The sequence below is a fragment of the Muscardinus avellanarius genome, assembly GCF_963383645.1.
Source record: "Muscardinus avellanarius genome assembly, chromosome: 5".
Classification (NCBI taxonomy): Eukaryota; Metazoa; Chordata; class Mammalia; order Rodentia; family Gliridae; genus Muscardinus; species Muscardinus avellanarius.
The window spans coordinates 132,961,604-132,975,661 of NC_137790.1; the positions used below are offsets into that span (position 1 = coordinate 132,961,604).

General features: G+C 44.4%; 1 protein-coding gene across 1 annotated transcript; it reads left to right on the forward strand.

The window, feature by feature from the left end:
• Nucleotides 1–337: 337 nt before the first annotated feature.
• On the forward strand, nt 338–13,549 carry DBR1 (debranching RNA lariats 1; the record flags this gene model as incomplete). The annotated part of the gene is made up of 8 exons (XM_080695496.1): nt 338–534; nt 1,688–1,812; nt 4,925–5,005; nt 6,830–6,915; nt 10,308–10,532; nt 11,132–11,212; nt 11,490–11,635; nt 12,802–13,549. 8 exons carry the CDS (start codon nt 338–340, stop codon nt 13,547–13,549), a joined length of 1,689 nt encoding a protein of 562 aa, XP_080551622.1.
• Between the last annotated feature and the right edge of the window lie 509 nt (nt 13,550–14,058).

A 14,058-nucleotide genomic window follows, 5' to 3' on the forward strand; every position in this document is an offset into this window, starting at 1 on the left:
ATAATTTTTACTAAAGGAAGTAAGTCCCCATTTGGGGGCATGTTTTCTTCTTCTTCTTCTTCTTCTTCTTTTACTGGTCTGGCTTTGAATCTCGGCACCCGCCAGACTGCGAGGGCGCCCGGGCTTTGGAGAAGAGCAGGGCCCGCGTCCGCCCAAAGCTCGCGGGGACGCGGGGTCAGCGGGGTCAGCGGGGCCCGCCCGGCTCTCTTCTCGCGAGACTTGGGACCGGAAGTCGGCGATCTCGCAGCGTCCCGTCGCGGCTGCGGCGCTCGCGGTGCGGCCGGGCTGCGGCAGGTGCGGGGCGTGGCGGGCGGCGCCGCGCACCCGGGGCCGCAGGATGCGCGTGGCGGTGACCGGCTGCTGCCACGGCGAGCTGGACAAGATCTACGAGACGCTGGCGCTGGCGGAGCGGCGCGGCCCCGGGCCCGTGGACCTCCTCCTGTGCTGTGGCGACTTCCAGGCGGTGCGCAACGAGGCCGACCTGCGCTGCATGGCCGTGCCGCCCAAGTACCGCCACATGCAGACCTTCTACAAGTGAGCGGCGCGGCGCGGCCTCCGATCCCTTCCCGCCCGCGCGGGCGCTCACCCCGGCCGGGCTGGCTTTGAATCTCCCGCCGCCACTCGCTCACTTCCCGCCTGGCTCCCTTGGCCCCGTCTTTCTTCACCCTGCACCCTAGGACCCGGCGCTTGGGGCATGTCACTTTCCTGCATTCTGTACACCTGCCTCTTCTGTTTCGCGGGGAGCTGAGCCCGAGGAGGAAATTAGGGGGAAGAAGCCGACCGACAGGCTTAGAAATCTACCTGGTACTTGATAGGACCCAGTATTCGTTGACTTAAGGATCCCAGCTCTGTGCTAGGCCCGGTTTTAGAAGCAGAAGTTAATAGCCATGAACCCCACAGAGTACTTGACTCATCGAACATACACTGGTTTGGAACTTGAAGTTTCAGTCTTCCTTGTTTGGGAGGGTAGGGGGGTTTACTGGAGGCTGAGCCCAAAGGCATTCTCTCTGAGCCACACGCCCACAACGACCCTCCTCCCCTTTGGTAGTAAGATTAAACCTAGGGCCATTCTAACTCCAAGCTACACCCCCAGCCTTTTTTATTTTATTTATTTATTTATTTTTTTGCGGGTCTGGGGGTGGAACCCAGGGGCATTCGACCTCCGAGCTATACCCCCTGCCCTATTTTTATTCTTTATTTTGAAACCGGGTCTCACTGAGTTGCAGAGGGCCTCACTAGGTAGCTGAGGCTGTCCGCGAACCGAGATTCTCCGGTCTCAGCAGCTTTTTTTATTTTAAAACAAGAGTCTTTGCTAAGTTGCTGAGACTGGCTGTGAGCCTGTGATCCTCCTATCTCAGTCTCCTAAAAACTGGGATTACAGGTGTGCACCATCACTCCCAGCTCCCCAGCCCTTTTTTATCTTTTATTTTGCAGCAAGGTCTCCCCAAGTTCCTGATGGTGGCCTCAAACCTGAGATTACAGGCATATACCCTCAGCCTTCCAAGTACTGGAATTATAGGCATATACCACTATGCCCAGGGCATCCTTCATCCTTAAGGATACTAGGGTGCTTTAGAAAGAACTTTTTAACTTTTTATGATGGACTCATCTTTTTTTTCTTGGGACCTTATTTTGCTTTTCTATTGTGCTTAATTTGGTAGTTGACAACTTTACCCTTATGTTCTAGGTATTACTCTGGAGAGAAAAAGGCCCCAGTTCTCACAATCTTCATTGGAGGAAACCATGAAGCCTCAAATCATTTGCAAGAGTTACCCTATGGTGGCTGGGTGGCACCAAACATTTATTATTTAGGTACGTGTTTGTGTATAATTTTTTTGTTTGTTTCAAGGGGATGGAAGAGCTTGTCAGGATTTGTATTTAGTTCCTTAGTATCTTGAGATGGATAGTGTTTGAGGAATGTCATTAAATAGTTAATGACAATTTAGTTAAAATAGTTAATTATTTAATAATCATGGTACTTGGGAGGCTGAGACAGGAGGATCACAGGTTTGAGGCCACCTCCAGCTACTTAAGCCCTCCACAACTTAGTGAGACCCTGTTTGAAAATAAGGAATAAAAAGCTGGGCATGGTGGCACACGCTTGTAATCCCAGCATTTGGGAGGCTGAGACAGGAGGATTGCAGTTCAAAGACAGCCTCAGCTACTTAGTGAGGCCCTCTGCAACTCTGTGAGACTCTGTTTTAAAATAAAGAGTAAAAAATAGGGCTGGGGTGTAGCTGGGAGGTAAGATGCCCCTGGGTTCAATCCCCAGTACTGCAAAAAAAAAAAAAAAAAAAAAAAAAAAAAAGAATAAAATCATGAAAATATGTCCTTGCTTCATCTAATGCTTTAAGAAATAGGTAATAAGAGCCAGGCGTGGTGGCACATACTTGTAATCCCAGCACTTGGGAGGCTGAGACAGGAGGATCATCCAGGTTCAAAGCCAGCCTCAGCTTCTGAGACTCTCAGCAACTTAGACCCTGTTTCCAAATAAACTATAAAATAGGTCTGAGAAAGCTGGGCGTGGTGGCGGGCACTTGTAATCCCAGCATTCGGGAGGCTGAGACCTGGAGGATCACGGTTCGCGGACAGCCTCAGCTACTTAGTGAGTCCCTCTGCAACTCAGTGAGACCCGGTTTCAAAATAAAGGATAAAAATAGGGCAGTGGGTGTAGCTTGGAGGTCAAATGCCCCTGGGTTCTATCCCCAGCACACACACACAAAAAATTGGTCTGAGAGTATAGCTGGAGGTAGAAGGCCCCTAGGTTCCATTGCCAGTTCTTGGGAGGCTAAGACAGGAGGATCAAACAGGTTTGAAGCCAGCCTCAGCGGGCGTGGTGGCGCACACTTATACTCCCCGCGCTTGGGAGGCTGAGACAGGAGGATCGCACAGGTTCAGAGCCAGCCTCAGCTACTTAGTGAGACCCTGTTTCCAAATAAAATAGAAAACAGGTCTGGGAGTGTAGCTCTAATGTAGAAAGCCTCTGGGTTCCACCCCCAGCACCACAAAAAAAAAAAAAAAAAGAAAGAAAGAAATAGGCAATATGGCTCCAGGGACCTTAGATACTGTTTGTAGTCTCTTCATATTTTTCTTTCTGGTTTTTTTTTTTTTTTTTTTTTTTGTACTGGAGATTGAATCCAGGGGCACTCTATCACTAAGCTACATCCCTAGCTGTTTTTATTTTCCATTTGAAACAGTCTCTGTAAATTACCCAGGCTGGCCTTGAACCTGCAATCCTGCCTCAGTCTTCTAAGTACCTGGTATTACAAGCATGCACCACCAATGCCAGGCTTCCTCTACTTATTGAATTTTTTTTTTTTTTTTTGGTGGTGGTGGTACTGGGGTTCCTGGAAACCCTTCTACCTCCGGGCTACACCCCCAGACCTATTTTTATATTTTTATTTGAAAAAAGGGTCTCTTAAGCCAGCGCGGCTGGCTTCGAATCTGCGCGATCCTCCTGTCTCTGCCTCCTAAGTGCGGGGATTACAAGTGTGCGCCACCATGCCCGGCTATTGAAATTTTTAAAATCTTAAACTTTTTATAGTGGAAATTGTTAAATATACCCAAAAGTAGAGAGTAGTATAAGGAATCTTTGCACCTGTTTTTCAACTTCAACTATTATCATTCTGCTTATCCTTGTTAACCTACATTCTGCTAATCTTTTATATGAGAGATAACTGGAGTGTTATAAAGCAGACCCCAGCCATTAGATAATTAGATTTGTAAATATTTAAGTGCACATTTTTAAGTGTTATGATTTTTTAAAAGACCACAATTAAGACCATTATTTTTATCTAGCTGAAGTAAGTCCTTATTATCTATTTCCTTGTTCATATTCAGATTTCCTTGCTTAAAGATGATGTCTGCTGCCGGGCATGGTGGCGCACACTTGTAATCCCCGCGCTTGGGAGGCAGAGACAGGAGGATCGCGCAGGTTCGAAGCCAGCCTCAGCTACTTAGTGAGGCCGTGTTTCCAAATAAAATATAAAATAGGTCTGGGAGTGTATCCCAGAGGTAGAAAGCCACTGGGTTCCATCCTAGTACCACCAAATACAACAAACAAAAAAATAAATGGGATCCAAAGTCCACAAGTTTCATTTGGTTTTCATTACTCTGAAGTGTCTCAGCCTATAGTATTTATAGTATTCTTTTCCTTGATCTCTCCCAGTGTGTGTGTATGTGTGTGCACCATTTTTGGTTAAAGGTAATGAGAAATCTGTTCTGTAGCATTCCCTGCATTCTGGATTTAGCTGATTGGATTCCTTGAGGGGTTGTTTAAAATGTTCCTTTTTATCCTCTGTGTTTCCTATAATCTGCATTTATATTTACAGATTTGATTAGATTTCACTTTTAGTCCCTTTATATTGTGGAGTCCATCTCTTTATTTAAGTGTATTTTTTTCCTAGAACCATTGATAGGTTTTTCCAAAGATGAAATCAGAACTTCCGAAATTTGGTTTCTCTGCTTCACGATTGGTTGGTCATCTTCTGGCAAATACAGTACTGTGGAAAATGTGAAATTGTCAGAAGATTGCCAATCAGAAATGCAATGTTAAAACTGTAGGTTCTTTCTACCTTGTACCTGTTGACTTAGAGATTTGTAATGTGTAAGTCAACTGTAGGACTTTCCCCCCATATTCTCCTAGTCCTATTACTTCACCCCGTAGTCAGGTGTCAAATAATGTCTGTTTCTTTCTGACATCCTACCTCCTTTATCCCTTCAGGATGAAATTAGTCTCTTGAGTGATCTGCTTCTGTACCTCCTCTCCTTATTCTGCCTTATATATTGTTGACATTATTAACCATGTAAAAAGAGTGGCCTCATCATAATACTTACTTTCAAGTAATTCCGGGCCTCCAAAAAGTTATTCTCTAAGAGATTGCTTTTGTCTGTAGTAATTTTATTTAACTGCATACTCTTTCAGGTTTGGCTGGCGTGGTCAAATACCGAGGCATAAGAATTGGTGGACTCTCAGGCATCTTTAAATCCCATGACTATCGAAAAGGTATTGTTTGGGGGGATTATTTTTAAATTTTATTTTTTATTTATTTATTTTTTTTGTGGTACTGGGGTGGAACCCAGAGGCTTTCTACCTCCAGGCTATACTCCCAGACCTTTTTTTATGTTTTATTTGGAAACAGGGTCTCACTAAGTTGCTGAGAGCCTCACTAAGTAGCTGAGGCTGGCTTCGAACCCGTGCAATCCTCCTGTTTCAGCCTCCCAAGCGTGGGGATTACAAGCATGCGCCACCATGCCCGGCTTATTTTTAAATTTTAAAGTTAGTATGCCCCAAAGTAACAAAAGTCTAATATATAGTTTGGTTTGTTCATTGGATTTCTTCTAGGAGTGGTTTCATTGTTAATTTTTATTGGAAAATATTTTGTACATATGAAAGTATAGACAACACTATATTAATCTGTGTATCTACCATTTAGTTTTATCAAGTATTTGCTATTTTTAACTTTGACTTTTTGTGTGTGTGTGTGGTACTGGGGATTGAACCCAGGGGCATTCTACCTCTGAACTATGCCCCAGCCCAATTTTTTTATTCTTTATTTTGAAACAGGGTCTCGCTAGGTTGCTGAGATCCTTATTAAGTAGCTGAGACTGGCCACAAACCTGGGATCCTCCTGTCTCAGCTCAAATACTGGGATTACAAACATGTGCCAGCACCTTGGCTTAACTTTGACTCTTTTTTTTTTTTTTTTTTTTTTTTTTTGGTGGTACTGGGGGTGGAAACCCAGAGGCTTTCTACCTCCAAGCTATATACCCAGACCTATTTTACATTTTATTTGGAAACAGGGTCTCACTAAGTTACTGAGAGCCTCACTACATAACTGAGGCTGGCTTTGAACCTGTGTGATCCTCCTGTCTTAGCCTCCCAAGCACGGGGATTACAAGTGTGCACCACTACAGCCCAGCCCCAGGGGAATTCTACCTCTGAGCTACACCCCCAGTCCTATTTTTTATTCCTTATTTTGAAACAGAGTCTCACTGAGTTGCAGAGGGCCTCACTGAGTAGCTGAGGCTGGTGGAGAACCCGAGATCTTCCTATCTCAGCCTCCCAAGTACTGGGATTACAAGTGTGCACCATGCCGTGCTAATTTTGACTTTTAAGAAATAAAGCACTATAATGTACTGAATTAATGCTATGTACGTATACAAAACTACCAATTCCAATCTCAGAGACGCTACTGAGAGGAAGGAGTGAGACCCAGGAAATAAAACAGTCCAGCTACAACTGAGGTTCATTGTTGCTATCCTCTGTCTCTGTCCTTGCCTTTCTCTGTTCCCTATCCTTGCCAGCAGCTGCTGTTCTTTATTTGGTGTTTATTTTGATTGGTTTATTTAACTACCGCACATATAAAAGCTTTAAACAACGCATGTGCCTGTCTTAAGCTTTGTGTAACTGGACTCATTGCTTCTATCTTTCTGTACCTCGCTTCTTTGTTTAACATAGTATTAGAATCCATGTTGATACATTTAACTGTGATTGATTTTCTTGTGAACAGTTTTATTGTTAGTATGCCACAAAGTACCTATTCATTCCACTATATCTGCATGAATTATACCTTGAATTTTAAAGTTGAAGAATAGCTTGCATTCCCTTTTTTTTTTTTTTTTTTTGCAGTACTGATTTAGTTGGCAGCTAAAATGACATTTTACTGTAACTGTCAGCTCACACATCTGTTCCCCACCCCTCTGCTCTCCCCACTTCTAAGCTGGCATGGCTGTACAAAAATAGGCTGCCTGCTGCGTGAAACGTGTGTGCAATTGAAACCACTCTGGGAAGACAAATGGTAATGCAGCTGTTTCTCTTCACTTTAAGGTCATTTTGAGTGCCCCCCTTATAATCCATCTACAATAAGGAGTATATACCATGTGAGAAATATCGAAGTCTATAAATTAAAACAGGTATGTGAAAAGTATATTACAGCAAATATTTTAAAAACAAATAATTTTGAACCAAAATGTATTTTGATTATATTGGTATACTACTTCTAGAGACTGCAGTTCAGTGTATTCTATTTTCTTTCCTTTTTTCTGTTGGTCTTTCTGTCTTTTTGGGGGGTATTGGGGACACATACCTCCAAACTACACTCCTAGCCCTTTTTTATAATTTTATTCATTTATTTTGAAATAGGATCTTGCTAAGGTACTGAGGGTTTTGCTTAATTGCTAAGGCTGGCTTTGAACCTGTGATCCTCCTGTCTCAGCCTCCAAGTACCAGGATTATAAGGATGTGCCACTATGCCTGGCCCTCCCTCCCTCCCTTCCTTCCTTCCGTCCGTCCTTCCTTCCTTCCTTTCTTTTCTGTGTGTATATGGGCAGGGGTGGTGGTAGTGTTCCTGGGGACTGAACCCTGGGGGGTTCTCCCACTGAGTTACATCCCCAGCTCACTTTTTAAAAGTTAATTAATTAATTTAGTGGTATTGGGAATTGAACCCAAGGGTGTTCTACCTCTGAGCTATACCCCCAATCCTTATCATTTTATTTATTTTTATTATTTATTTATTTATTGTGGGTCTGGGGATGGATGGAACCCAGGGGCATTCGACCTCCGAGCCACATCCCCTGCTTTTTTTTTTTTTTTTTTGCGGGTCTGGGGATGGAACCCAGGGGCATTTGACCTCTGGGCTACACCCCCTGCCCTATTTTTTTATTCTTTATTTTGAAACCGGGTCTCACTGAGTTGCAGAGGGCCTCACTAAGTAGCTGAGGCTGTCTGCGAACCGCGATCCTCCAGGTCTCAGCCTCCCGAATGCTGGGATTACAAGCGTGCGCCACCACGCCCGGCTTTTTTTATTCTTTATTTTGAAACAGGGTCTCACTAAGTTGCTGAGCTGTCCACAAACCACGATCCTCCCGTTTCAAACCCCCCCCCCCCAATGCTGGGATTACAAGCGTGCGCCACCACGCCCAGCCTTTCTATTTGTTTGTTTGTTTGTTTGTTTAGTGGTACTAGGGATGAAACCTAGGGCCTTTCTACATCCAGGCTACGGACATAGAAATTTCCATATTTTATCTGGAAACAGGGTCTTACTAAGTTGCCGAGAGCCTCACTAAGTAGCTGAGGCAGGTTTCAAACCTGCACAATCCTCCTGTCTCAGCCTTCCAAGTACTGAGATTACAAGCATGTGCCACCACGCCTGTCTTAAAAAATCTTTTATTTTGAAACAGGGTCTCACTAAGTTACTGAGGGTTTTGGTAAGTTGCTACGGTTGGCCTCAAACCCATTATCCTCCAGTCTCAACCTCCCAAATACTGGGATTACAGGCAAATCACTGGCACCTGGCTGCAGTTCAATATTTCTAAAATTTGGATTTTGAATTGCTTTTAGAAGGTTCACAGGTGAAAAGATTTTTTTTAATGATTAAAATTTTATTTTGGTGGGCAATTACAAAAGATTTATGATTTCAAATGTTATACTTAGGGTAAGGCTACAAAATATTGAAATAAAGTAAGAAGGTATTAAATATTTTATATGCTAGCAATTAAATAATGGTATTAAATAGAAAATAAACAACGGGAGGATGATAGAGGATAGGGAAACTTGTGAAGATTGTTTTGAAACTGACGGAATTGGAGACGAGGTGAAAGTCAGTTTCTGTGTGAGGACCCATTACATGGCTCTGCTGGGCCAAGCAGTTTTCACACAGAAGTCCTGTGCCATAGCCCTTAGAACTTCAAGTAAGTACCTGACCACTCCTGCCCTGTGCCGCCCCTGGAGTCTCTGCGGGGATCCTTGCAGGCCTTTGGTCCTGTTCATTCAGGTCCCTTCGGTGGTGTTTCCTTTCCTTCTGTCTAAATCCTGCCAGTCCTTTAGGACCCAGCATAAGCAGCTATGGTGACACAGTCCTATGATCCCAGTACTTGGGAAGCTGAGACAGGAAGACTGCCCATTCAGACCAGCCTCAGCAACTTAGACTCGTTTCCAGATAAAAATTTTTTAAAAGGCTGGGGTGTAGTTTGGAGGTAAAATACCCCCATCTTCAATCCTCAGTACTAGAAAAGTTAAAAATAAAAGAGAGAGAGAGAGAGAGAGAGAGAGAGAGAGAGAGAGAGAGAGACCGACCCAAGGTCGTAGACATCACTTCCTGGCCATGACTTTCCTGTGTGGAGCCGTCACCTCCCTGTTTTCGTGCACCTGTTGTCCTTACTAGATATTCAGTGGCTGGCCATGTACGATCTTGCCTTTCTATTTTCTTGAGCAGTTGTTTGTTTTCATTTAGCTCTCCAAGCATTTGTTTGGGGTTACTTGAAGTTGCTGGGGCTAAGTAAAGTATTTGTTACACTTTATGTCTTCCCTATCTAGAGCCCAGCCACTTTGAATACTAACTTATGTTGTAAATGGAGAGTTCTTCCTGTGTGTGGTCCTGCGACTGGACCCAGGCCTGTGTGCCTACTAAGCACTCTACCACTGAGTCGCAGCTTCATCTCCCCAGACTTTGTTTGTTTTTAAAGTTTTCTGTAATAGCCAGGCATGGTGGCACTTGGGAGGCTGAGACAGGAGGATCGCACAGGTTGGAAGCCAGCCTCAGCTACTTAGTGAGGCTCTCAGCAACTTAGTGAGACCCTGTTTCCAAATCAAATAAAAAATAGGTCTGGGAGTATAGCCCGGAGGTAGAAAGCCCTGGGTTCCACCCTCAGTACCACACACACAAAATAAAGTTTTCTGATAACTCTCTGGAATTGCTCTGTCAATCAATTATGTTAGCGTTTTCATGAAATCTGGTGCCCGTATATCTTTAAAATAGTCTCCCCTTCCAGGGGAAAAGAACTGTGCTTATTATGTTCTTTTAAAAACCCAGTGCTGCTGGGTGTGGTGGTGCACACTTGTCATCCCAGCATTTGGGGAGACTGAGACAGGAGGATTGCGGTTTGCCGACAGCCGCAGCTACTACTTGGTGAGGCCCTCTGCAACTCAGTGAGACCCTGTTTCAAAGTAAAGAATAAAAAATAGAGCTGAGAGTGTAGCTCAGAGGTCGAATGCCTCTGGGTATCATTCCCAGTGCCGTAAAGGTCAGTGCTTGGACCTCAGCTGACTGGCAGTCTAATCCATGTGGCTCTGCTGCCCCGCGCTGCCATAGGCAGTGGGATGGTTTTTGAAGCAGAAAGAAAACTCCTTCTTATTGTCGAGGTGAATGAGTAGCCTAGCATTTTCAGGACTTCTGTAAACTGTCCTTACAATAAATGACCCAGAAGTCTAAGTATCCAAGTGCATGAGTGGTTCTTTGCTGGTGGAGAGAAGGGAGATTGTTTTGAGTTAATCTGTTTTTAAGACTTTTTTTTTCTGTTTTTGAAAGCTGAAGCAGCCTATGGATATATTCTTATCTCATGACTGGCCAAGAAGTATATATCATTATGGAAATAAGAAACAGCTTCTTAAGAACAAATCTTTTTTCCGGCAAGAAGTAGAAAATAACACGCTGGGAAGCCCCGCTGCTGCAGAGCTTTTAGAGCATCTGAAACCTACATACTGGTTTTCTGCACACCTTCACGTGAAATTTGCCGCCTTGATGCAGCATCAGGTAGAAAGCAAAGTGCTTACTCTTTCCCTTAACAGACACTCGTTGAGTATAATAAATGAGGCGTCCTGACATAGTTGTAGAGTTAGACAAAGAAGCGAAAGGTAGCTCACCTCTGCGCATAGCCAGTACCCGTGTGGGGAGAGACAGGCAAGCAATCACAGAAGGGCCCAAGTTTGGTTGCAGAGTGCTGAGATGCTGCGGGGGCACCTCCGGCAGACTGTGGGGGATGGATGGGGCTGCCGTGGAGGGGTGGGGGAGCTTTCCAAGGGCTTTAGTTCTGTGGACAACTTCAAGTTTTTTCGGAACCATTAATTCTTGTACTGTGTGCTTTGATTTATGTGTGGTAGTTGCCCCCATTAGCCATCCTCGTTCTCATTAATTTTTGCTTGGAACTTTGGAGGAAATTGAAATCCAAAGAGGTAAAGTATCTTCCCAATATTATACATGTGGATACAGAAACTTTTTAGGAAATATAACAGTCATTCTTTTGACACACAACTTAGAGGCATATGTGATAATAAAGATGATTTCTGTCATATGCAGTGTATGAATTATCTGTGATGTTTTAACATTCTTAAATCATGATTCATATTGTCTAGGCCACGGATAAAGGGCAGGCAGTCAAAGCAACTAAGTTTTTAGCCTTGGACAAATGCTTACCACACAGAGACTTTCTTCAGGTAAAAAGAAAATAAAATAGCTTTTCAATATAGTTTTACTATTCCAGTGGTTTTTTTTTTTAAAAAGTATATTAACTTTCCTTTAAGAATTTTCTTGTGCTCTTTGTATTTTGTGTTCTGAGAATTCTTTGGAGATATTTAAGTTACATCAATGTTTTAAAATTAAATAAATAAATTTACAGTTAGGTTACTTATTTCCTTTTTGATTTTTGTTATATTAAAATTCTTAGACTATTAATATATAGTGTTATCTAAAGTTATGCATTTCTTCCTGTAGGTATTAGAAATAGAGCATGAGCCCAGTGCCCCTGATCACTTGGAGTATGATACTGAGTGGCTCACGGTTCTCAGGGCTACTAACGAGCTCATGAACCCCACCGGGAGCCTGTGGAATATGCCCGAAAATAACAGCCTGCATGCAAAGTAAGCCTGACCTCTCCAGACCTGCCTTCTCCATGGCATGTGCACCTTTGTCTGTTACTATTGTCTGTTTTGCATTAGTGTTTCCGTGGGATTCGGTCTTCAGAAAGAAGGAGGGATCAGGATGAACGTTTTCTGGGGCCTGGGCATTCGGCAAGCTTCCCGTGAAATGCCTGTCCAGTGACCTGATACATCCTGCCAAGCATGACAGCTGCCTGGGGTCCCCAGCTTGGGTGATGGGGACGGATGGCGGATGTCCCAGGCACAGAGGGCACTGGTCAGGAGGGCCTGCCCTTGTTTTTACTTATTTAATTAATGTATTTTTGTGGTACTGGGAATGGAAACCAGGGGCACTCTACCTCTGAGCCATACCCCCAGCCCTATTTTTTATTCTTTATTTTGAAACAGAGTCTCCCTAAGTTGCAGAGGGCCTCACAAAGTATCTGAGACTTGCTGAGAACCTGCGATCCTCCTGTCTCAGCCTCCCAAGTACTGGGATTACAAGCGTGCACCACCATGCTCAGCTTCCCTACCCTTGTTTTTAACCAGGGGAATTATTATTGATTGAGCATCAGATCAATCCAACATTGAATGACTATTGTCGTCTAGAAAACTAATTTTCCATTTAAAGGAGACATGAAAATAGACTATTGAGTACCAACCCAAATAAGTTTGTAAGTGAAAAGTGTGGACAAAACTATAATATAGCAGGGAATGGTGGCACACACTTGTAATCCCAGTGCTTGGGAGGCTGAGAGGGGATATCACAGGTTCAGAGCTATTTAGTGAGACTCACTGCCACTTAGTGAGACCCTGTTTCAAAATAAATAATTAAAAATAGGGCTGGGGGTGTAGCTCAGAGATAGAATGCCCCTGAGGTCAATTCCCAGTACTGCCAGAAAAAAAAAAGAAAACTGATAAATGGCGAAGATTTGGTTTGCACATTAAAATAATGATATGCCTATTTTGAGGTGTGAAGTGAACTTTTTTTTCTGAGAGTTAAAACTTTTAAGTGGTTCTTTGCTAAGTGAGCTCTAATTTCGCTACATGGAATTTTGATGGAAGGCTTATTTTTTATCCTAGCACATGGAGTCTGTAGTTAGGTTTCCTTATTTCTGTGCGAGGCTGATGGAGTGTAAGGACTGGTTGGTTGGTTCTGACTTTTGTAGGTGGGATTATAGTGCCACAGAAGCAGCTATGGCGGAAGTCCTGGAGACATTCAGTCACGACCTCAGAGTTCCTTGTAACTTTAGCGTAACTGCCGCCTGTTATGACCCCACCAAGCCGCAACCCGGCCTGCAGCTGGTGCACCAGATCAACCCTCAGACCACGGAGTTCTGTGCCCGGCTGGGCATCACGGACCTCAACGTGAGCCTGCAGGAGGCCCGGGCGGAGCGCGCCCTGGGCGCCGAGGATGAGCCTGACGGCGCGGGGAGCGACGCCTCCGCCGAAGAGCCGAGCGAGTGCCCCACTGACACGTCGGCCCTGTCCTCCATCAACCCCGACGAAATCGCGCTGGACGAGGAGGACGACGACGATGAAGGCGGCCTCGCAGGCGACGCAGGCTCGCCGTCCGCGGAGCCACCCTCCACTCACGAGTCGGACTTTTCTACAAGTTTCTCCGACCTCAGGGTGCTTCCCGGCTCCATGATCGTCTCTTCTGATGACACGCCGGGTTCGCCAGCCCGCGGAGAGGGGGAGAACAACGGAGAAGGAGAAGGGGAGCCCGACAGGGAGGGGGAGCCCGATGGAGAGGGGGAGCCTGACAGGGACGGGGAGCCCGACGAGGCCGCGCAGGCGGGGAGCGGGAAGCGGCTGAGTGACCAGCGTGAACCCGAGCAAAGGAAGAAGATAAAGAGGAGGAACCAGGCCATCTATGCGGCGGAGGACGACGACCGAGACGACGACGGCGCCTGAGACACCGGGCCTAGTGTCGTGTGTAGATATGTAACTTTTGAGACTTTATTTTTAAAGCTGGAATTTTGTATTCAAGATTTAACTTTGTAATGATGAAATTAATGACAGCATTTTTGTTGGATATCAACCTGTCTTTAGTCTTTTGTATGTCTCAGACATAAACATTAAAGTATCATGTGTTTACTTGACTGGCTTTTTTTTTTGGACATGTGATGCACTTCTGTTCTCTCCAGCAACACTTACTGTACCTGTACTTCATGCCAAGCTTGCTTCATTCTCTAAGATGAGACTGTAAAGATTAGTAAGAGAGGGATTTTGCTTTCAAGGTGTTACTATTACTGCAAGTGTATTGTGTGAAATATGGCACGTTTATGTTTTGTTTCTCAAGTTATATCATTATTGTGCATATAAATGTATATATACTTTATTTTCATTTATTATACATTTCTTCCCTGGTCAGCTTTTACTCTCTGCCAGATATAAATTGAAATTGAAGATGGCAGATAAGA